Source organism: Stegostoma tigrinum, chromosome 24, assembly GCF_030684315.1.
Source record: "Stegostoma tigrinum isolate sSteTig4 chromosome 24, sSteTig4.hap1, whole genome shotgun sequence".
NCBI lineage: Eukaryota > Metazoa > Chordata > Chondrichthyes > Orectolobiformes > Stegostomatidae > Stegostoma > Stegostoma tigrinum.
The window spans coordinates 29,434,248-29,459,151 of record NC_081377.1 but is presented as its reverse complement, the minus strand read 5'-3'; the positions used below and the strand labels follow the sequence as shown (position 1 = coordinate 29,459,151).

The 24,904-nt window shown below is 44.8% G+C and overlaps 1 protein-coding gene across 2 annotated transcripts in view; it reads left to right on the top strand.

The window, feature by feature from the left end:
• Window positions 1-18,436, top strand: part of LOC125464848 (uncharacterized) — a 46,815-nt gene extending 28,379 nt beyond the window's left edge. For both annotated transcript variants that reach the window (XM_048557684.2, XM_048557683.2), the window contains 4 exons: window positions 113-176; window positions 5,698-5,773; window positions 13,661-14,104; window positions 17,404-18,436. In XM_048557684.2, the coding sequence (XP_048413641.1) occupies window positions 113-176; window positions 5,698-5,773; window positions 13,661-14,079 (559 nt within the window). In that variant the 3' untranslated portion in view covers window positions 14,080-14,104; window positions 17,404-18,436. The remainder of the gene's footprint in view (window positions 1-112; window positions 177-5,697; window positions 5,774-13,660; window positions 14,105-17,403) is intronic.
• Window positions 18,437-24,904: the final 6,468 nt, after the last annotated feature.

The following is a 24,904-nucleotide window of genomic DNA, read 5'->3' as shown; positions in this document are numbered from 1 at the left end:
GGCAGCTAACAGTGAGTTGAGTCAATAGACAATATAATGTGTGCTGAAGATTGCAAGATAATGGTTGCTTATTTTTGACACTCCAACATACTCTTTTTTTTCTGCTTACTAGAGTTTATGAAAGAATAAGAACAGGAGCTAATAGTCATGCAAGACAACTAAAGATAAAGTCTGTGGTGAGTAAGACACTCTTTCTTTGTGAATACATGTCTTGTGCATTCCCACTCCCCTTTTCTGTTTCAGCAGATGTCCTAAGATTGAGAAAGAAAGGATTTGCGTTTGTAGACCATCATTCACAAAATTGGGTGGAATCAGATTTCTTTACATTCAACAAAATAGTTTCCAGATGTCACTAGTAAACCCAGCAGCCAGTGTGCATGCAGCAGGGTCCCACAAAAAGAAAGGGGGTCAGAGTCAGTCATTGAGTCATGCGGCATGGAAACAGACCCTTCGATCCAACATGTCCATGTAGACTGGACATCCATATCCCATTTGCCAGCATGTGACCCATATCCCTCTAAACCCTTCCTACTTACGTACCCATGTCTTTTAAATGTTGTAATTGTACCAGGTCCACCACTTCATCTGGCAGCTTGTTCCATACACACACCAACATCTACACGAAAAAGTTACTCCTCTGGTCTTTTGTAAATCTTTCCCCTCTCGCCTTAAGCCCTCTAGTTTTGGACTGTCCCACACTAGGAAAAAGGTCATGGCTATTCACCTTATCCATGCCCCTCATGATTTTATAAACGTCTACAAGTTCTCCCTTCAGAGCAGAAGGCAAAATAGCTGCTGGTGAAGCATCAACCCACTTCTATTGAGGGGTTTCTTGTGTATAGTGGCCATCTGGTCAAGAAGGACCAGGTCAATTCTGATCTTCAGATGAGTTGAACGCGGAGGTTGGTCTTAAAAAGAAAAGATCTCTAATGAAGGAGCATGACCAGTTTATTTTTAAAATCATTACCAAATGGTTCAGCAGAGTTTTCTTTTAAAGCCTCATTGACAACTTCAATGTGTTTCAAGAATGGGAGTTTTAAAAATCTTAAGACAATGAAACTTAGAGCAACATTATCTGCCTTACATCTGCCCCATTAGATTTGTGATTTCTGCTCAGTGTTTAGGGCAATCGCAGCAGTCAAAATGGGGTCTGTTTGAACTCAGCACCAAATTCAAATGTCCCTGGTAAGTTTGAGATTCCAGCCTGTGTGAATCATACCCTTTCCCCTTCCCCTGCTAGCAAACTGGCTTTGCTGAAAATGGAGAAATCTGCCACTTTTAAATGTCAGCACAGTCTTCCAAATTTCATGAAAACCTACTGAATAGAGATGCACTGAAGGAAGCCACTTTGCTCATTATGTCCACATGACTCTCTTTAGAAATTCCAGTCAGTCCCATTTCCTTGCTCTATCCCTGTGGCAGTACAGAGATATCTCCCCCAAGTATTCATCCAATTTCGTACAGAAACAGACAAATCAATAATTTCAATGATCTTTATATGTTGTAGGTTATTGTCAAATGCTGTGTAAAGCGTTCTTCCTCACATCTACCCATACCCTTCGCCAAAAGCTTTAATTCAAGTCTTCCCAATTTAGGGGTAGGGACCCCAAAGGGGTTACAGACTCGAATTTTGGGTTAAAAGCTTGGAGGCAGCAATGTTTGCCATAGAGATCTCCTCATTCTGCATACCCTCACAGATCTTCCACTCCACCTTCAACCTCCAATCCCCACCCCTACCCCAACACTGACCCATTCTTTCAGTTCCACAGTTCCAACCTGAAATCCAATGCAATTTTCAGACTCTGAAGTTGGTTCATGTTTGGGAAACATCGTCTCAATGGGTCCCTAGCCCTTGTACCATCAATAACTTGAAACAGTTTCTAGTCTGTCTAGCTTATCTAAACCTACTGGAATCATCTACAACTCTATCAAATTTACTAATTTCCTTGGCTTCAATGGCAGCCTCAGCTTGTCCAACCTAACTTTATCGCTAAATTCCTCATCCCAGGAACTAGCCTTGTAAATTTCCTCTGCACCTTTTCAAGCACCCTTACATCCTCTTTAATGTGGTACCAGAACTGGACAAATACTCTTGTTGTGGCCTAAGTAGAGCAATATACAGGTTCATGCATATGCTTTGTAAATAATTCTCCCAGCATGCATTGCCACATTTTTAAACATCTTTGTTCCAGCACACTGTTTCGAACTGTGCTAAGTCCATTTTATCTCACCTTATCCCTACAGCCAAAATACAACATCTTTGTATTACCAATCATATATGTTTACCAATCGTATATGCCAGCCTATCTATGTCCTGTTGTAGCTAAGTGGAATTATCCTCACTATCTGTCATGCCTCCAAGTTTCATATTTTTAGCAGATTTTGAAATTTCACTCTGCATTCTGGGTGCAGTTGGGTTGCCCTAACAACTGGTGATTGGGAATGGAATGAGTGAAGGATTCTAAGGAATCACTGCTGGGGTAGGAGTACTGAGTGTCCCAGAGACTGGTGTTGGTGAAAGAGTGTGATTTGAACTCTTAACCTTTTAACTCTAATATGTGTACTACTAATAAGCCTTAGCTGACACTACATATATTCATTCTTAAGAGGAATGTACTTAATGCATGAAGTGGGATCTAAAGGTCCATGCCAATAATTAACATGTCTAGTTATTTGCCTTTTTTGAATTGAAGAAAAAAATAGATGTTCATCATAGGCTCAAAACATAAAGATTCTTTAAAGATATTGTGAACAAAGTAGAAATTGGGGCTTTTAGCAATCACTGCATGGGTGGAGGATGAGGAAGGACAGACAGGAAGGTAAGGGAGGTGCAGTTGCTCTGATTTTTAAGGATGATATCAGGGCAGTAGAGAGAGATGATATAAGTTCTACTGAACAAAACATTGAATGCTGGGCCTGCTGTGTTCATCCAGCCTCACATTTTATTATCTTGGATTCTCCAACATCTGCAGTTCCCATTATCTCTAATATTGAATCCATTTGGTTGGAGTTTAGGAATAGCAGGGAGAAGAAGTCTCTGATCAGTGTGGTCAACAGACCACCAAATAATGACATCTTGGTGGGCTGGGCAAAAGACAGAAGTAGCTAAAGCATGTAAAAATGGTACAGCAATTATCATGGGGTATTTTAATCTACATAGATTGGTCAAACCAGGTCGGTCATGGCACCCCTGAGGAGGGGTTCATCGAATGCATCTGTGATAATTTTGTTAAACTATATGTAATGGAACCTATGAGGGTGCAAGCTATCCTAGATCTAGTCCTGTGTAATGAAACAGGAACAATTAATGATCTCACAGTTAGGGATCCTTTCGGAAGGAGCGATCACAGTACGGTCGAAGTTAAAATACAAATGGAGCATGAGAAGGTTAAATCCAGTATCTATGTCCTGTGCTTAAACAAAGGAGGCTATGAAGGAATGAGGGAGGAGCTAGCTAAGGTAGAATGGGAGCAAAAGCCTTATGGTGGGTCAATTGAGGAACAGTGGGGGACTTTGAAAACAATTTTTCACAGTGCTCAGAAAAGCACTGAAGAAGTATATTCTGGTGATAAGGAAGAACTGTAGGAAAATAGAGCCAGCCATGGATGTCCAAGGAAATAAAGGAAAGTATCAGATTGGGGGAAAAAACACACATGCAAGAAAGCAAAAAGTAGCGGGAAACTAGTAGACTAGGCCAACAAAAAGTTGTAAAGAAAAATAAGATAGATTGAGAATAAATTAGCTCAGAATATAAGACCATGGAGCAAAAGTTTCTATAAATATGTAAATCAAGAGTGGCGAAGGTAAACATTGATTCGTTAGAGGATAAGAAGGCCAGTTTAATAACTGGGAATGAGGAATTAGCCGAGACATTAAACTGTTATTTTGTGTCAGTCTTCACAGTGGAAGACACAAATAACATGCCGAAAACTAATGACAGGAAGGTTATAGCAGGCGATGACCTAGAAACTATCATTATCACTAAAGAGGCGGTGCTGGGCAAGCTAATGGGGTTAAAGGTAGACTAGTCTCCTGGCCCTGATGAAATGCATCCCGGGGCACTAAAGGAGGTGACAGAGGAAATAGCAAATGCACTAGTAATTATTTACCAAAATTCACTGGACTCTGGGGTGGTTCCTGCAGATTGGAAAACAGCGACTGTGACGCCACTGTTTAAAAAAGGAAGTAGACAAAAAGCAGGTAACTCTCGGCCAGCAGTTAGCCTAACTTCAGTAGTGGGGAAAATGCTGGAATCTATCATTAAGGAAGAAATAACAACACTTCTGGATATCAGTTGTCCCATTGGAACACTCAGCATGTGTTCATGAAGGGTATGTCATGTTTAACTAATTTGGTGGAATTCTTTGAGGACATTACTTGCATGTGGACAATGGGGAACCTGTGGATATGGTGTGTCTGGATTTCCAGAAGGCAGTTGACAAGATGCCACCCCAAAGGCTGACACATAAGATAAAGTTGCACGGTATTACAGGTAGTGTATTGGCACAGATAGAGGATTGGTTGACCAGTAGAAAGCAAAGAGTAGGGGTAAATGGGTGTTTTCCTGGTTGGTGGTCAGTGGCTAGTGGTGTGCCTCAGGGATCAGTGTTGGGACCTCCATTGTCTACAATTTACAGAGATGATTTGGAGTTGGGGACTAAGTGTGGTGTGTCAAAATTTGCAGATGACACTAAGGGGCAGATGACACAAAGTCTGCAGAGGGATATAGATAGTCTAAGTGAGTGGGCAAAGGTCTGGCAGATGGAGTACAATGTTCATAAGTGTGAAGCCATCCATTTTGGTAGAAATAACAGCAAAATGGACTATGTTTTAAATGGTGAAAAAATGCTGTGCAGAGGGACTTTGGTGTTCTTGTGTATGGATCATGAAGGTGGGATTGCAGGTGCAGCAGGTAATTAAAAAGGCAAATGGAATTTTGTCTGCCTTTGCTTGAGGGATGGAGTTTAAAAACAGGGAGGTTGTGCTGCAGCTGTATAGGGTCCTGGTGAGGCCGCACCTGGAGTACTGTGTTCGGTTTTGGTCTCCTTACTGAAGAGAGATTCTAGCACTGGAGGGGGTGCAGTGGAGATTCACTTGGTTAATTCTGGAGTTGAGTGGGTTGGATTATGAGGAAAGACTGAATAGACTGGGATCATACTCTTTGGAATTCAGAAGAATGAGGGGAGATCTTATAGAAACATAAGATTATGAAGGGAATAGATAAGTGGAGGCAGGGAGGTTGTTTCTGTGAGCAGGTGAAACTAGGACTAGAGGGCATTGTCACAAAATAAAGGGAAGCAGGTGTAGGACTGAGGTCAGAAGGAACTTCTTCACCCAAAGGATTGTGAAGCTGTGGAATTTCCTGCCCAGTGAAGCATTTGAAGATACCTTGCTGTTTTTAAGGCAAGGCTAGATAAATTTTGGAATAGTAAAGAAATTAAGGGTTATGGTGAGTGGGCGGGTAAGTGGAGCTGAGTCTCAAAGATCAGCTATGATCTTATTAAATGGCAGAGCAGGCTCGAGGAGCCAGATGGCCTACTCCTGCTCCCAGTTCTTTATGTTCTTTTGATGAGAGAACAGGGGAAAGTCAGGGATTGACCTGGCAGCAAAGAATGTGTTAGATACACAATGGCATTGATCATTTACGGAAACTCTAATCTAACACACACATCCTGTGTATCACTGTTTGTTCTGCAGAAGAAACATAATGTTGCTGTTCAAGCCAAAGATGATCCAAAAATTACAAAAGCAAATGGAGTGACACCAACAACTGGTATGTAATGGCAGTAATGTTTTAAACAGCTGCAATCTCTAACTGGCGGTAGATAGAGTGTCTTGTAGTGATAGTGTGGCCAAGTGGCCTAAGGTGCTAGATTTAGGTTCCAGCCTCTGTGGAGGCATGCGTTCAAATCCCACTGCTACTAATTACATTCACAGCTTATCATTCAAACACTTCCATTTCTCATTCAGGTCCAAAACTTCTAGCCCACTTTACATTGCAGTGGTAGTGTCCCGAACGCAGGCTGGGAGATGTGTGTAATAACATCTTTGAACAGGTTGTAGAGTCATGGAGCTGTATAGCATGGAAACCGATCCTTGGGTCCAACATGTACATGTCAACCAGATATCCCAAATTATATTAAACCCTTCTTATTCACATACTTAAATGGCATCTGGATTGGTATTGTAATTGTACCAGCCTCCACCACTGCCTCTAGCAGCTTATTCTGTACACGCACCACCCTCTGTGTGAAAGGATTGCCCTATATGTTTTTTGAGAATCTTTCTCCTCTCTCCTTAAACCTATGCCCTTCAATTTTGGACTTCCCCCATCCCAGGGAAAAGAACTTGTCTGTTCACTTTATCCATGCCCCTCACGATTTTATAAACAGCTATAAAGTCAGCCCTCAGCCTCTGACACTCCAGGGGAAATAGCCCCAGCCTATTCAGCCTCTCCCTGTAGCTCAAATTCTCCAACCCTGGCAACATGCTTGTAAATCTTTTCTGAACCCTGTCAAGTTTCACAAAGTCCTTCCTATACAGGGAGACCAGAATTGCAGACAGTATTCAAAAACTGGCCTAACCTATGCCCTGTTCAGCCAACTCCTATATTCACTGCACTGACCAATAAAGGCAAGCATTCCAAACACTGCTTTCACTATCCTGTCTACCTGTGACTCCACTTTCAAGGAAATGTGAACCTACACTCTAAGGTCTTTGTTCAGTGACTCTCCCCAGGATCTTACCATTTAAGATCTGTCCTGACTTGCCTTTCCAAAAAGTGTAGCACCTCACACTTGTCTAGATTAAACTCCATCTGCCCATTTGATCAAGGTCCCATTGTATTCTGAGGTAACCTTCTTCTCTGTCCACTACACCTCCAGTTCTGGTGTCATCTGCAAACTTACGAACCATACCTCCTATGTTCACATCCAAATCATTTATGACAAAAAGTAATGGACCCAACACTATCACCGCTGGTCACAAGCCTCCAGTCTGAAAAGGAATGTTTACCATCACCCCCTGTCTTCTACCTTTCAGCCAGATTTATGTCCAAATGGCTAGTCCAAGCTGTATTCCCCATGATTAAACTTGCTAACCGGTCTACCATGAGGAACCTTTTTGAACGCCTTACTGATAACGTCCGCTGCCCTGCCCTCGTCAATCCTCTTAGTTTTTTAAAGAAGTTACAATCAAGTTAGTGAGACACAATTTCCCAAGCACAAAGCCATGTTGACTATCCCTTGGTTGATAGGGAAAACAGGTTAAAATTTTTTTTAAAATGTGCATTTTGATAAAGATTCTGAAATGCAGCAGACTGAAAAGGGAGGCCAGTGTTGTGCCTTAGATACTATTTTAATATTAGTTTAACATCTGAATAGAAAAGCTCCTGCAGTTATTGTGCCCTCTGCTGGCAGGCTTAAGTTTTATTTATTCATTTATGCAGTGTCGGCATTGCTGGCTGGCCAGCATTTATTGCTGATTGTATTTGAATTTGTCGTTAATGGTGGGGAGAGTGGCCTTCTTGAAATGCAGCAGTCCATTTGCTGTAGGTACTCCTCAATTCCTGGTAGGGAGGAAATTCCAGGATTTATCCCCAGCAACACTGAAAGAATGACAAAATATTTGGAAGATGGTGAGTGGTTTGAAGGGGACGTTGTAAGAAGTAGTGTTCCTATGTATCTGCTGTCCTTGTCCAATTAAAGTGGTTGTGGATTTGGGAACTACTGTCTAAGTAACCTTCAGTAATTTCTGCAGTGCTCTTTGTAGATGGCACACTCCTGCTGCTACTGAGTGTCCATGGTAGAGGAGTTGAAAATGGTGCCAAATCAAACAGGTTATCTGTTGCAGATGGTGTCAAACTTCTAGAGTGTAGTTGGACCTGCTTTCACCCAGAGAAGTGGGTCTATTCCATCAGACTCCTGACTTCTAGCTTGTATGTTGGTGGTCAGGCTCTGGGGAGTCAGGAGGTGAGTTACTTACTGTAGGCCTCCTAGCTTCTGTCCTGCTCTTCGAACCATAGTATTTATATGTTCAGTTTGACCAGTTCAGTTTCTGGTCGATGATGTTGATAGTTAGGTTTCAGAGATAGCAATGCAATTGAAGCCAAGGTGTGATGGTCAGATTCTCTTTTGTGGAATGGCTATTTCCTGGCATTTGTGAGGCACAGATGTTACTTATCACTTAGCCCAAAGCTGACTATTATCCATATCTTGCTGTATTTGTTCATGAATTACTTTAGTATTTGAGGAGCCACGAGTGGTACTAAGCATTGTGCAATCATTAGCAAACATCCCCATTTCTGACCTTAGTGTGGAGGGAAGGCCATTATTAAGCAGCTGAAGATGGTTGGGCCTAGGACACTAACCTGAGAAATTAATGCAGCCCAGATGACTCACCTCCAACAACCATAACCATCTTCCTATGTGGCAGGTACAGCTCTAATCAATAGAGTTTTCCCTCTGATTTCTATTAACTCCAGTTTTGCTAGAGTTCCTTGATGCTACTCTTGGTCAACTATGGCCTTGATATCAAGAACAGTCACACACACTTCACTGATAAGTGATAATGGGAACTGCAGATGCTGGAGAATCCAAGATAACGAAATGTGAGGCTGGATGAACACAGCAGGCCCAGCAGCATCTCAGGAGCACAAAAGCTGACATTTCAGGCCTAGACCCTTCATCAGAGAGGGGGATGGGGTGACGGTTCTGGAATAAATAGGGAGAGAGGGGGAGGCGGACCAAAGGTGGAGAGAAAAGAAGATAGGTAGGGAGGGGATAGGTCAGTCCAGGGAAGACAGACAGGTCAAGGAGGTGGGATGAGGTTAGTAGGTAGGAGATGGAGGTGCGGCTTGGGGTAGGAGGAAGGGATGAGTGAGAGGAAGAACAGGTTAGGGAGGCAGAGACAGGTTGGACTGGTTTTGGGATGCAGTGGGTGGAGGGGAAGAGCTGGGCTGGTTGTGTGGTGCAGTGGGGGGAGGGGGCAAACTGGGCTGGTTTTGGGAAGTGGTGGGGGAAGGGGAGATTTTGAAGCTGGTGAAGTCCACATTGATACCATATGGCTGCAGGGTTCCCAAGCGGAATATGAGTTGCTGTTCCTGCAACCTTCGGGTGGCATCATTGTGGCACTGCAGGAGGCCCATGATGGACATGTCATCTAAAGAATGGGAGGGGGAGTGGAAATGGTTTGCGACTGGGAGGTGCAGTTGTTTATTGCGAACCGAGCGGAGGTGTTCTGCAAAGCAGTCTCCAAGCCTCCGCTTGGTTTCCACAATGTAGAGGAAGCCACACCGGGTGCAGTGGATGCAGTATACCACATTGGCAGATGTGCAGGTGAACCTCTGCTTAATGTGGAAAGTCATCTTGGGGCCTGGGATAGGGGTGAAGGAGGAGCTGTGGGGGAAAGTGTAGTATTTCCTGCAGTTGCAGGGGAAGGTGCCAGGTGTGGTGGGGTTGGAGGGCAGTGTGGAACGAACAAGGGCGTCACCGAGAGAGTGGTCTCTCCGGAAAGCAGACAAGGGTGGGGATGGAAAAATGTCTTGGGTGGTGGGGTCGGATTGTAGATGGCGGAAGTGTCGGGGGATGATGCGTTGTATCTGGAGGTTGGTGGGGTGGTGTGTGAGAATGAGGGGGATCCTCTTTGGGCGGTTGTGGCGGGGGCAGGGTGTGAGGGATGTGTTGCGGGAAATGCGGGAGACGCGGTCAAGGGCGTTCTCGACCACTGTGGGGGGGAAAGTAGCGGTACTTGAAGAACTTGGACATCTGTGATGTGCGGGAGTGGAATGCCTCATCCTCTTGCAGATGCGGTGGAGGCGGAGGAATTGGGAATAGGATATGGAATTTTTGCAGGAGGGTGGGTGGGAGGAGGTGTATTCTAGGTAGCTGTGGGAGTCGGTGGGCTTGAAATGGACATCAGTTTCTAGGTGGTTGCCTGAGATGGAGACTGAGAGGTCCAGGAAGGTGAGGGATGTGCTGGAGATGGCCCAGGTGAACTGAAGGTTGGGGTGGAAGGTGTTGGTGAAGTGGATGAACTGTTCGAGCTCCTCTGGGGAGCAAGAGGCGGCGCCGATACAGTCATCAATGTAACGGAGGAAGAGGTGGGGTTTGGGGCCTGTGTAGGTGTGGAAGAGGGACTGTTCCACATAACCTACAAAGAGGCAGGCATAGCTGGGGCCCATGTGGGTGCTCATGGCCACCCCCTTAGTCTGTAGGAAGTGGGAGGAATGGAAAGCGAAGTTGTTGAGGGCGAGGACGAGTTCGGCTAGGCGGATGAGGGTGTCGGTGGAGGGGGACTGGTCGGGCCTGCGGGACAGGAAGAAGCGGAGGGCCTTGAAGCCATCTGCATGCAGAATACAGGTGTATAGGGACTGGACGTCCATGGTGAAAATGAGGTGTTGGGGGCCAGGGAATTGGAAGTCCTGGAGGAGGTGGAGGGCATGGGTGGCGTCACGGACGTAGGTAGGGAGTTCCTGGACCAAAGGGGAGAAAATGGTGTCCAGATAGGTGGAGATGAGTTTGGTGGGGCAGGAGCAGGCTGAGACGATGGGTCGACCAGGGCAGGCAGTTTTGTGGATTTTGGGAAGGAGACAGAAACGGGCCGTGCGGGGATGGGGAACAATGAGGTTGGAGGCTGTGGATGGGAGGTCCACACACTTCACTTCTGGATTTCAATTCTGTCATTGTTTGAAAGAAGGCTGGGATAATGTCATGAGTTGAGTGGCCCTTGCAGAACACCAGCTGCATGTCAGTCATCTCAGATAATGAATGAAGACGGAGAATGCACATTTATACAACCCCTTTCACAAATGCAAGAGGCCCCAAAGTACTTTCCAGTAAATAATTACTTTAAAAGCACAACACTGTCAGTACTGAGAATCCAAAAGGACAAACCAGAAAATATTTGAAAGAATCAGCAGGCCTGGCAGCAGAACTGGAAAATGTTAGATGTAACAGATAGCATACAAGTGTAGAAGCAGAGAAAATGGGGAGGAGAGAGAACATGAAGGGAACGTCTGTTGTTTTGAATTTCTTCTACAATGGTAGTGCAATGCAAAGGTGGGGTGATGGTAATGGAACACTAAAGGTCAACAAAAGATGAATCTGGATAAGATGAAAATGATAGAAGCAGAATCATTACCAAAATAGAGGTGTCAGAGTGGGCTTAGGACTTCTATGCTCTCACAGGGCACAGAAGTAAAATAACAAGTGATCAGAAGACTATGGGTCATGCTGCAAACAGAGCAGGTTTATGCTAGTACTTACACCCCACATGAACTTTTCACCAGAGATAGTAGGAACAGCAGATGCTGGAGAATCTGAGACAACAAGGTGTAGAGCTGGATGAACACAGCAAGCCGAGCAGCATCAGTGGAGCAGGAAGGCTGACGTTTCGGGCCTTAAGTCAAAACAAAAACACACTGTTCTAGAGATAATGGGAACTGCAGATGCTGGAGATTCCAAGATGATAAAATGTGAGGCTGGATGAACACAGCAGGCCAAGCAGCATCTCAGGAGCACAAAAGCTGACGTTTCGGGCCTAGACCCTTCATCAGAGAGGGGGATGGGGAGAGGGAACTGGAATAAATAGGGAGAGAGGGGGAGGCGGACCGAAGATGGAGAGAAAAGAAGATAGGTGGAGAGGGTGTAGGTGGGGAGGTAGGGAGGGGATAGGTCAGTCCAGGGAAGACGGACAGGTCAAGGAGGTGGGATGAGGTTAGTAGGTAGCTGGGGGTGCGGCTGGGGGTGGGAGGAAGGGATGGGTGAGAGGAAGAACCGGTTAGGGAGGCAGAGACAGGTTGGACTGGTTTTGGGATGCAGTGGGTGGGGGGGAAGAGCTGGGCTGGTTGTGTGGTGCAGTGGGGGGAGGGGATGAACTGGGCTGGTTTAGGGATGCAGTGGGGGAAGGGGAGATTTTGAAACTGGTGAAGTCCACATTGATACCATATGGCTGCAGGGTTCCCAGGCGGAATATGAGTTGCTGTTCCTGCAACCTTCGGGTGGCATCATTGTGGCAGTGCAGGAGGCCCATGATGGACATGTCATCAAGAGAATGGGAGGGGGAGTGGAAATGGTTTGCGACTGGGAGGTGCAGTTGTTTGTTGCGAACTGAGCGGAGGTGTTCTGCAAAGCGGTCCCCAACCTCCTGCACTGCCACAATGATGCCACCCGAAGGTTGCAGGAACAGCAACTCATATTCCGCCTGGGAACCCTGCAGCCATATGGTATCAATGTGGACTTCACCAGTTTCAAAATCTCCCCTTCCCCCACTGCATCCCTAAACCAGCCCAGTTCATCCCCTCCCCCCACTGCACCACACAACCAGCCCAGCTCTTCCCCCCCACCCACTGCATCCCAAAACCAGTCCAACCTGTCTCTGCCTCCCTAACCGGTTCTTCCTCTCACCCATCCCTTCCTCCCACCCCCAGCCGCACCCCCAGCTACCTACTAACCTCATCCCACCTCCTTGACCTGTCCGTCTTCCCTGGACTGACCTATCCCCTCCCTACCTCCCCACCTACACCCTCTCCACCTATCTTCTTTTCTCTCCATCTTCGGTCCGCCTCCCCCTCTCTCCCTATTTATTCCAGTTCCCTCTCCCCATCCCCCTCTCTGATGAAGGGTCTAGGCCCGAAACGTCAGCTTTTGTGCTCCTGAGATGCTGCTTGGCCTGCTGTGTTCATCCAGCCTCACATTTTATCACACTGTTCTAGATCCCTCTAACTGAAGCCTAATGTACAATGCAGTTTAATTTGTTTAAACTGGAAAAATTCTCCCAATGTAACAAATTCCCATTAACCTCCAGGAACTGTACTTTTTTTTAAAACAAACCATAGCTGCAAAAAGCCTCAGATAGTAGGAACTGCAGCTGCTGGAGTCTGAGATAACAAGGTGTAGAGCTGGATGAACGCAGCAGGCCAAGCAGCATCAGAGGAGCAGGAAAGCTGATGTTTCAGGCCAGGACACTTGTTCAGAAATGGGGGAGGGGAAGGAGGCTCTGGAATAGTTTATCAGAGGCTTACATTTGGAGAGAGATGCACTGAGGTCTTTCCGGAGCGAGGAGGGTAACTTCTTCAAGATAGGCATCCTTCGCTTCTAAGGTTAGACATCACCTGCTGTGTTCATCCAGCTCTACACCTTGTTGTCTCAGATTCTCCAGCATCAGCAGTTCCTACTATCTCTCTAAACTAAACCCTCCTGTTTTTGTTTTTCACTATCTAATCTATTAAATACTTCAATCACCTTAACCGTCTGTTTTAGATTACCATTTAATCTTTCTGCTCCAGCTCTTGACCTTGCAAATTAGCTCATTTACCACATCCAAAAAGATCTATGCTTTGCTGTCTCCAAAGCTAACATATCCTTCCTGAGATGCAATGGCCAAAACCATAGTTTCAGCTTGTTTCAAACCTTTTGGTATTGTGAGTGAGAAATTTTTGAAGAAATTGCATCTTTATTCCAAACATTTCTTTTCTGATACTTTCTGAATTTAAAGGCATCTAGACCGCTCCCCAATGTTCCTCAGATGGATGTGCATGTGCTAAAACCAAAGGCCAGGGAAATAATTTACTGCAAAGAACAGCTAAGTTTGGTGACCCTTTTTATAGCTTGAATGTATCTATTTCTGAATTATGACCAAGTACTGACATTTGCATCTGCAGACCAGCAGACAGAAAAGGTGGACAGCGTGTCTCTCCGACGTATTCCAAGTATTCCTTTGACTAGTATCATACAGATTGAGGAGACTGCTGATGATAGTCTGTACGAAGTTGTGAGAGACACCCAAGCGAACACATGGGCATCGAAACAGGAGAATCCTGAGTCACAGAACCTGGAGTACATGACACCATGTAAGACAGTGCCTTCAGCAGATCCAAAACAGATGGAGGAGTGCAGCAGTGAGAACAAGAAGTCAGTAGAAGGGCTGACACAAGCACCAATTTATGCAAAGATAATTAAACAGCGGAACAAAGAGAACCAATCACAGGTTCAAGAGAAAATTGAAGTTAAAGATGAAGTGGAGGTTGAAGAGCCCCCGCCAATCCCAGACAAACACTTTGAAGATTCAGCTCAGTGTTGAAGATATCAGATAACAAACAGCACAGGTAAAGTAAGAATATTAGCTTATAATATTGTATTGCCAATGTAGTTAACTCAGCCACATTAGGGGCATTTAAACAGTCCTTGGATAAGCATATGGATAATGATGGGATAGTGTGGGGGGAGGGGCTTAGATTAGTTCACAGGTCAGTGCAACACCGAGGGCCGAAGGGCCTGTTCTGCGCTCTATTGTTCTATGCTCTATAATTACTGTCAATAGAACAAGGGCAATAGATGCATGGGCACATCACTACCACATTCTCCTCCAAAGATGAAATTTATTGTCCATTGTCACAATATCCAATAAGCTTTGAGAAAAGGTTTGAACTCCCAGTTGCTGATTGAAAGAATGACACAGGAAGATCTAAAGTTTTAAAATCTTTACTGTTACAAATAATAGAGCATGACTGACTGGAAACTTTTTTGTTAAAAATACTTTAAACAGTAAGTAACTAAAAAAAACACTTACCATACAACACACTGCCCGCTGAATTATGGCCAAGGTCCCTTGATCCCTGTTTCACTGAGTAATATATTCAAATAACTATGTCAGAACACTTTTTTCCTCAGTTATCAGACAGTCCTAAATCTAACAGATTCCTGTTCCAATGATTCTTATTTTCCCTGCCCTTGCCAGAACAAATGTCCCGGAGTCTGTGAAAAGCCAGAAGAAGCGTCTATCCTTTTTCAGAGACTCTCCTCCTCTGGCCTTTCATTGCTGACCACACTGCCATCTGTCTGTGATCTGCATTGGCTTTTTTAAGAAAGCCCATAACCTTCTCTGTTCTTTTCCAACATGAAACATATTATCCTTGTATCCAAGTTGAAATGCTGGCTCATTATCTTTTTGTTCAATGACCATGGAGTTGCCAGAATGATCATTGTGCCCCTGCCCAACACCATTTAAAATTCAATTTTCATTTCTTCCGTACACAAAATGTCCATATTTTTCAAAACAATGCACACATTATATGGTGGCGTGGCACCCAATGAATCTTTTTATTTACAATTGTAGAAGACTAGCTGCTACTGTAACACAACTAAATGAGGTCTCACCCTGTACAGGAAATTTTATATATGGAATACTAAGAGACCACAGTTTTATAGGAGACCCCAATTTCCAACACTGCCCAATTAGCATAGCATTTGTGTGGCTGGTCCAGTGACAGATTTGATTGTTATGACATGACTGAGTGTCATGGAAAGGCTGATTCTCCTTGTTTCAAAAGAACAGAGGTTTGAAGTTTCAGCATCCTGTGATTATGGGCATGGAGTCCAAGGAAATGGTGCAAAATTGTGTTGAGTCAGCACCTTAATGAATTCCTGTAACCAGGGATGTTTCCCAGGGCGCAGAGAACACGGATTAGTTGCTCACTGCAAGGTAGTAGGGAGCTAATTTAAATAATTCCTGCTCCAGTTTGGAGGGGTGGGGGATGAGCACCATCACTTCAAAAACAGTTAAGATCAATTGCATTTCTGAGAGTCTGGAATAATGTAGTTCAGACTGGGTAAGGATTTCCTTCCTAAGCAGACATTAATGAACCAGATTTTTTTAATAACCATCAATGGTGATGCGAGGTGATGCATTTTGGAAGGTTGAATTTGAAAGCTGAGTACAGGATTAAGGATAGGATTCTTGGCAGCGTGGAGGAACAGAGGGATCTTGGTGTGCAGATACATAGATCCCTTAAAATGGCCACCCAAGTGGACAGGGTTGTTAAGAAAGCATATGGTGTTTTGGCTTTCATTAACAGGGGGATTGAGTTTAAGAGTCGTGAGATCTTGTTGCAGCTCTATAAAACTTTGGTTAGACCGCACTTCGAATACTGCGTCCAGTTCTGGTCGCCCTATTATCGGAAAGATGTGGATGCTTTGGAGAGGGTTCAGAGGAGGTTTACCAGGATGCTGCCTGGACTGTAGAGCATATTTCCCAGGGCAGAAATGGCTAGCACGAGGGGTCATAGTTTTAAGCTGGTTGGAGGAAAGTATAGAGGGGATGTCAGAGGCGGGTTCTTTACACAGAGTTGTGAGAGCATGGAATGCGTTGCCAGCAGCAGTTGTGGAAGCAAGGTCATTGGGGACATTTAAGAGACTGCTGGACATGCATATGGTCACAGAAATTTGAGGGTGCATACATGAGGATCAATGGTCGGCACAGCATTGTGGGCTGAAGGGCCTGTTCTGTGCTGTACTGTTCTATGTTCTATGTTTTATGATAACTGTCAAGGTCATCACTGAGGCAAACTTCACAATTCAGGTTAATTCACAGAATTAATTTCTATCAGCTGCTATGGTAGGATTTGAATCTGTGCCCTCAGGGTATTTGCCTGTATTTGTGCCACTTTCCTGCTGTCTCATTTCTGCGTAACATGCTGATGCTGTCATTTCTGAAGTTGACTCTTGCTATCAAAATGTTCCTGGACAATTTCTGCTCCTTCCATGGGCTAACCTCTAAGCTTTTCTTCAGGTGTGATACATTATTTTTGTCCATTTGTAATGAGCTGCTTCGAAACTGGCACTTCTGGGAATTTATCAGCAGAGAATAAATAGTTGGTATAGAAAGCCACAGCATGAATTGTGTTGCAACAGAACTCCTGTCAACCTGTCATCAGGTATCCTGCCCTCTGCCAGGTGCCTGATTTGGTTGTGGAAAGGTTAAGAATTCAGGGAATTGTATATCATATTCAGCAGCTTGGAACAGAGGTGCAATACATTACTGGGCATTGAGTGGGTTTCTTGTACAGGTGACCCAGTGTGTTGTATGGAAATTTGCACTCGCTGTGTAACAGCTTAGGCATAGCTTTGGCTAGTGTTGGTGAGTGCCATATCCAGGGTATTGTAGCCAGAAACAGAAAGTGATGTGTTAGTACCATGTCTTTTAGGAACGCCAACTATAATTTGGATATAATTCTTGGAGATTTCATCACATATCCTCCTGCCTTTAATCGCCCCACACACACTTCATCATTTGGTTGTCTAATGGTCTAACACTGATTCCCAGGGCAGGGAACATTCTTCCTCATCACTAAAATTTTTAAATACTCATTAACTAACATGGTCAAGATTAAAAGAAAATGCTCCCCACCTTTAGCGTTCCTGTGAATTTTTTTTTCCCTGCAGTAGTGTAGGAAATTACTGATCAATTCCTGGAGATCTTACAATAGTCCTGGGTGGTTGCTGGTCCTAATTGTGATGTACTCCCATTAATAAAACTGTGGATAGGTGGAAAAATCCTGTGACCTGTTGCTATCTCATTCCTTCCACGTGCAACTTGTGAAACTGAATGTCTTTTCTGTTCTTTCAGAGTCATGGTCCCAAGTGAAAAATTGAAGCTGCTGGAGAGTGACTCCTAATCGTAAATACTGCACCTTCAATATAAAAGTACTGTGACACTGAACAACTTACTTCATTTTGAATTAAATTACAATTATCCTGATGTTTCAATGTGAATAATATTTTGTACTATGGTGAGTCCCTGCAGTCTTGTTCCGTATACCTCCTATTGCAGCATGGCTCATGGTAAGTTGTGGAACACTAATTCTTAAAACAGATAACTCACTCAAGAACTTGACGATGATATAATCCAGTCTGACTTCTCAAGGAGCACTTCATTGTTGGAGGTGCCTTGCTTTAGATTTTGATGCAGAATCCCTGGTCACATCAATTGGGATGTGAGAGGCCAGATATGTGATTCAAAGAGGACGTGGTAATTCTACTGATTTTAATGTTGCTTTTTGTCAACCAGCTCAAGCTAGAACAATGACTTGTTCTTCTCACTTGTGGTATTTGAGATCTAGCTGCGTGGAAAATGCTTAATGTATTTGCGTATGTACTAAAGTTAGTACATTTGATGTAATTCATTGTATGTTGAAAATGTTTGTTTATACAGATGAAAGTATTTTATATACTTGTTTCCACAGTGTATGTATATATGAATGAATATATATGTATGTGTGACTGTGGAATATAATTTTAGGTGAGTGTGTGCGTTTTGTGGAGTGAAGATTGTAATGATACTCGATTTGCTTTCTAACCTGTTTGATTGCTCTAAAAGAAATAGGGTGCGGCCCTTGGCCTCTGAAGCTCTTGTTTAAGCAGAATAGAAATCTTATCCCTGATAATCAGTGTATAGATAATGTAAAGGCCTTCATGGTTGAGGCTTTATGATCTCTGAAGCATTGTATATGGAACTGTACCCGGGAGGAAATTGAACATTAGAAGAGAGGAGGAGGCAACAGTGAATATTTTACAGTATGGTGTAGATGAATTCATGTTCATGTTGTCCTGTATATAAATTTATTCACTTCCTGGTGCAGTTAATATAGTTATACAGTTTGAAAAGCACTTTGTAACATATTAATAAAATCTTTGATAAATTTATTTGTGTCCTTTTTAATTAATTTTCTTGCAATCTGTTTTATTCAATTTGAGTAGGATGACTGATGGATGAGGGTCTGACAGTGGGTGCAAAATATGAAAGCTGTATACATCAATCTCTGATAAATATCTAGAGAAGCTATATCCTAGGACTGGGCCTCCTGTGTTTGGGACTCCCCAGCCAAGGGAATCATTTTCTCATGATCCTCCTTGTCAAAACCATCAATAAAATTACAATTCTTTCAGACAAACACCCATTCTTCTGAACTCCAGGGAATATAGGCCCAGTCTACTGTTTCTGCTATAGGAAAGATGTTAAACTTGAAAGGGTTCAGAAAAGATTTACAATGATGATGTTGGGGTTGGAAGGTTTGAGCTACAGTGAGAGGCTGAATAGGCTAGGCCTTTTCTCCCTGGACTGTCGGACACTGAGGGGTGACCTTAGAGATTTTTAAAATCACGAGGGAATGGGTAGCATGAACAGCCAAAGTCTTTTACCGAACATACTGAAGTCCAAAAATCAAAGGCACAGGTTTCAGGTGAGAGCGGAAAGATTTAAAAGGTGTCTGAAGGGTAGTGAGTGAATGGAACGAGGTGCCAGAGGACATGGAGGTGGACACAAGTACAACATTTAAAAGACATCCTGGATTAGACATGAATAGGAAGGGTTTAGAGGGATATGAGCTAAATGTTGGCAATTGGACAAGGTCAGGTTAGGATATCTATTTGGCATGTGCAAGCTGGACTGAAGAGCCTGTTTCTGAGCTGTATAACTGTATCATTCCATCTCTAAGTTAAGAAAGTGTTATTTACTAAGTACATTTGTGTTGTTGATACGTGATAAAAGCCCAGAGAATAACAAAGCTGGTTAAACAAATGCACCTGCTCAAGAGTTGGAGGTACCGTATGTGATTTAACGATGTGCTTTAATATACTCCTATGTACTCGCACATCTAACTGCATTTAACAGGAACACACAAGTTTATTAATCTCAGTCTGACCTTGTGAGATTAACCGTAAAGTGCCCAACACTGGTGATGCTAATAACTTGATATAGTCTTGCATAGGCCTAGTGTGAGCAGTCATAGGACACAAGATGTGATCTTCTGGGTCCTTTGCTCATGAGCTTAACTGACGTTAATTTCATGAGCAGTGTAGGTAAAATATGTGAAAGACCTTCCCACATATAACAAATTTGTCTAAAATGAGTGTCTGCTTACAACCTAAAGACAACTAACCATTACTCGTTTGCATTAAATATTAATATCAGTTGTTGGATTTAAGTTACCCATATATTTTGGGCAGAGACATCGATGTCACTTGACAATTTGCATCCATCAGGGGGAGCTGAATGTAAGAAAAACAATTAGTTGTTAAATGTTAATTTTTTTGTGCATTGTAATTCTTCTAATTAGTGTGGGCTTAGTTTGTAAATTGACAGTATAATTTAAATACTGATACAATGATGGAATGTTCATTTTGATTACTGAATAGTTTTGCCCCTTTATAGCTTCTGTCCCGTATAATTAGGAAAACACATTTGCACAAATGTATACACGACAAGTTCTGGGGGAACTGCAAAGATTATATATATCAAAGAACATAAATCAAGATGTCTTGATTTCAATTTCAAACAACAACATGGTAAAACCAATGCCATCTTTTACTCCACTGTCAGTAACTTTATTGTAAAAATTACAAGGTCCATAAATCAAGATTTGAGATAGCACCAATCTAGGTGGTGAGCAACTGATCTTCTTCCTGACTCAGTGATCAGGCAATCTAAGAATTTCAGAAATAATAGGAACTGCAGATGCTGGAGAATCCAAGATAACAAAGTGTGGAGCTGGATGAACACAGCAGGCGAAGCAGCATCTCAGGAGCACAAAAGCTGACGTTTCGGGCCTAGACCCTTCATCAGAGAGGGGGATGGGGTGAGGGTTCTGGAATAAATAGGGAGAGTGGGGCGGACTGAAGATGAATAGAGGAGAAGGTAGTTGGAGAGGAAATTGTGGGTGGGGAGGTAGGGAGGGGATAGGTCAGTCCACGGAGGACGGACAAGTCAAGGGGGTGGGATGAGGTTAGTAGGTAGGAAATGGAGGTGTGGCTTGAGGTGGGAGGATGGGATAGGTGAGCGGAAGTACAGGTTAGGCAGGCTGGGATGCGCTGGGCTGGTTTTGGGATGCAGTGGGAGAAGGGGAGGTTTTGAAGCTGGTGAAATCCAAATTGATACCATTGGGCTGCAGGGTTCCCAAGCAGAATATGAGTTGCTGTCCCTGCAACCTACGGGTGGCATCATTATGGCACTGCAGGAGGCCCAGGACGGACATGTTGTCTAAGGAATGGGAGGGGGAGTTGAAATGGTTCGCGACTGGGAGGTGCAGTTGTTTACTGCGAACCGAGTGGTCCCCAAGCCTCTGCTTGGTTTCCCCAATGTAGAGAAAGCCACACCGTGTACAGCCGATGCAGTATACCACATTGGTGGATGTGTAGGTGAACATTTGCTTGATGTGGAAAGTCATCTTGGGGCCTGGGATGGGGGTGAGGGAAGAGGTGTGGGGGCAGGTGTAGCACTTCCTGCAGTTGCAGGGGAAAGTGCTGGGTGTGGTGGAGTTGGAGGGGAGTGTGGAGCGGACAAGGGAGTCACGGAGAGAGCGGCCTCTCTGGAAGGCAGACAAGGGTGGGGTGGGAAAAATGTCTTTAGTGGTGGGGTCGGATTGTAGATGGCAGAAGTGTCAGAGGATGATGCGTTGTATCCGGAGGTTGGTAGGATGATTTGTGAGGACTCCAATACAGTCCTCCTCCTGAAAATCACCTTCTACCCTCCCTCGAACTCTTCATCTCTAACTGCCGTCGAGACATTAACCACCTCAACCTCTCCACCCATCTCACCCATCCCAACCTCTCCCCCGCAGAACGGGCAGCCCTCCGCTCCAAACCCAACCTCCCCATCAAACCCGCAGACAAGGGAGGCGTGGTTATAGTATGGCGCACTGACCTTTACATTGCTGAGGCCAGACGCCAACTCTCCAACACCACCTCCTACCGTCCCCTTGATCATGAGCCCCCCCCACAAGCACCAAACCATCATCTCCCAAACCATCCATGACCTCATCACCTCAAGTGACCTCCCACCCACAGCCTCCAACCTTATTGTTCCCCAACCCTGCACTGCCCGCTTCTATCTCCTCCCAAAATCCACAAACCCGCCTGCCCTGGCTGACCCATTGTCTCAACCTGCTCCTGCCACACCGAACCCATCTCCACCTATCTGGGCTCCATTTTCTCCCCCTTGGTCCAGGGGCTCCCTACCTACGTCTGTGACACCACCCACGCCCTCCACCTCCTCCAGAACATCCAATTTCCCGGTCCCCAACGCCTCATTTTCACCATGGACATCCAGTCCCTATACACCTGCATCCCCCATGCAGATGGCCTTAAGGCCCTCTGCTTCTTCCTGTCCTGCAGACACGACCAGTCCCCCTCTACCGACACCCTCATCTGGCTATGCGAACTCGTCCTCACCCTCAACAACTTCTATTTCAATTCCTCCCACTTCCTACAGACTAAGGGGGTGGCCATGGGCACCTGCATGGGGCCCAGCTATGCCTGCCTCTTTGTAGGTTATGTGGAACAGTCCCTCTTTCGCACCTACACTGTCCCCAAACCCCACCTCTTCCTCCAGTACATTGATGACTGTATCGGTGCCACCTCACGTTCCGAAGACGAGATCGAACAGTTCATCCACTTCACCAACACCTTCCACCCCAACCTCAAGTTCACCTGGACCATCTCCAACACATCCCTTACCTTCCTGGACCTTTCTGACTCCATCTCAGGCAACCACCTACAAACCGATGTCCATTTCAAGCCCACCGACTCCCACAGCTACCTGGAATACACCTCCTCCCACCCACATTCCTGCAAAAATTCCATCCCCTACTCCCGATTCCTTCGCCTCTGCCGCATCTGCTCCCAGGATGAGGCATTCCACTCCCGCACATCCCAGATGTCCTCGTTCTTCAAGGGCTGCAACATTCCGCCCGCAGTGGTCGAGAACGCCCTCGACTGCGTGTCCCGCATTTCCCGCACCTCAACCCTCACACTCTGCCCTCACAATAACCGCCCCCAGAGAATCCCCCGAGTCCTCACATACCACCCCACCAACCTCCGGATACAACGCACAATCCTCCGACACTTCTGCCATCTACAATCCGACTCCACCACCAAAGACATTTTTCTCGCCCCACTCCAAATCTTCTCAAATTCGCTATCACCCCACCCTTGTCTGCCTTCCGGAGAGACTACTGTCTCCGCGACTCCCTTGTCCACTCCACACTCCCCTCCAACTCCACCACACCCGGCACTTTCCCCTGCAACCGCAGGAAGTGCTACACCTGACCCACACCTCCTCCCTCACCCCCATCCCAGGCCCCAAGATGACTTTTCACATCAAGCAGATGTTCACCTGCATGTCCACCAATGTAGTATACTGCATCGGCTGTATAAGGTGTGGCTTCCTCTACACTGGGGAAACCAAGCGGAGGCTTGGGGACCACTTTGCAGAACACCTACGCTCAGTTCGCAGTAAACAACTGCACCTCCCAGTCGCAATCCACTTCAATTCCCCCTCCCATTCCTTAGATAACATGTCTGTCCTGGTCCTCCTGCAGTGCCATAATGATGCCACCCGTAGGTTGCAGGAACAGCAACTCACATTCTGCTTGGGAACGCTGCAGCCCAATGGTATCAATGTGGATTTCACCAGCTTCAAAATCTCCCCTCCCCACACTGCAACCCAAAACCTGACAGCTCGTCCCCACCTGCCTAACCTGTTCTTCCTCTCACCTATCCCATCCTCCCACCTCAAGCCGCACCCCCATTTCCCACCTACTAACCTCATCCCACCCCCTTGACCTGCCCATCCTCCCTGGACTGACCTATCCCCTCCCTACCTCCCCACCCATACTTCCCTCTCCAACTACCTTCTCCTCTATCCATCCTCAGTCCGCCTCCCCCACTCTCCCTATTTATTTCAGAATCGTCTCCCCATCCCCCTTTTCTGAGGAAGGGTCGAGGCTCAAAACATCAGCTTTTGTGCTCCTAAGATGCTGCTTGGCCTGCTGTGTTCATCCAGCACCACACTTTGTTAATCCAAGAATTTCAATCTTTTTCAGTCCCCCAAGTAATAGGCAGCTAAGCAGTTCTCTCTCCAACGGGCTTGTCTGGATGTTCTGCAAAACAAAAAGCTGCTTGGATTATCTTTGAGCTTGTATTGTGTGCATGGGCTTTCACTGGCCATCTGATCAGTTTGGGTATAGCTGTATCTGTACTCTCGAGCACCAAGTAACAACTATTTGGGGAGAAAGTACCAATATAGAGCAATAACTAAGCAGTTTCTTTATAACACTGCAGGGATTATGGTTCAAAGTACTTTCTTGGCTTTAAAGCAATTTAGGCATACTGAGTTTGTGAAAGCAGCAATGTAAATGCAAGGTCGTTATTTCTTGACAAGTCAATAATCATACAAAACTGCAAGACTCCACAAAGTTACAGATCACAAAAGATATTGTTGTACAGACAGGAGGCCATACTCCAATTCAAATGTTAATAGTGTACAACAGTGTCAACAATTAACATTATTACGTTATCAACATGGCAGAATATTGAAGATCTACTTGCTGAAATCGCAGCTTGACAGAAAATGTCTGTAAGCCAACAGGTGAATGATAGTAGACATATTAATACAGCTTCTTTGACAGTAACATATCAATCTAATTCTTTCTGTATATCAGAGATAACACAGTGTGAAGCCGAAGGAACACAGCAGGCCAGGCAGCATCGGGGAGGAGCAAAGTTAATGTTTCAGGTGAGACCCTTTCCCATTTCTGAAGGAGGATTCTGACCCAAAACGTCAACTTTCCTGCTCCTCTGATGCTGTCTGGACTGCTGTATTCCTCCAGCTCCACACTATGTTATCTCTGGCTCCAGTGTCTGCAGTTCTTACTACCTCTGAGTAGATTTATATCAGGCTGAATTGTGTTAAGGAAGCAAATAACTAGCAAGTAAACAGGTAATGGCTGTTGACTATATCAAAGGGAAACAGCTAGGATTAGGAGAGAGAACTATTGCACAGGTCTGAGTCAATAAAATCTCTGCACAAACAATGTCCATGAATTTTAGTCCATTTTTACTAGAATCTATGAACAGCGGTAACAGAAAATGTTGTTTAAAATGTAGAGACTGGAAGCTAAGATTTCTTTCAGAGAGCAGATTTTAATAGGAGTACTGTGGGGAAAATGACTGACCCAAGTGTAAACTCTCAGGAAATGATTTTTCAACAAACTTCTGTGAAACTGAACATTACGATTGATAGAAAGTGACGTGCATGTGTTTAAGTTTTCACCAAGAATAAAGCAAGGTCTGGA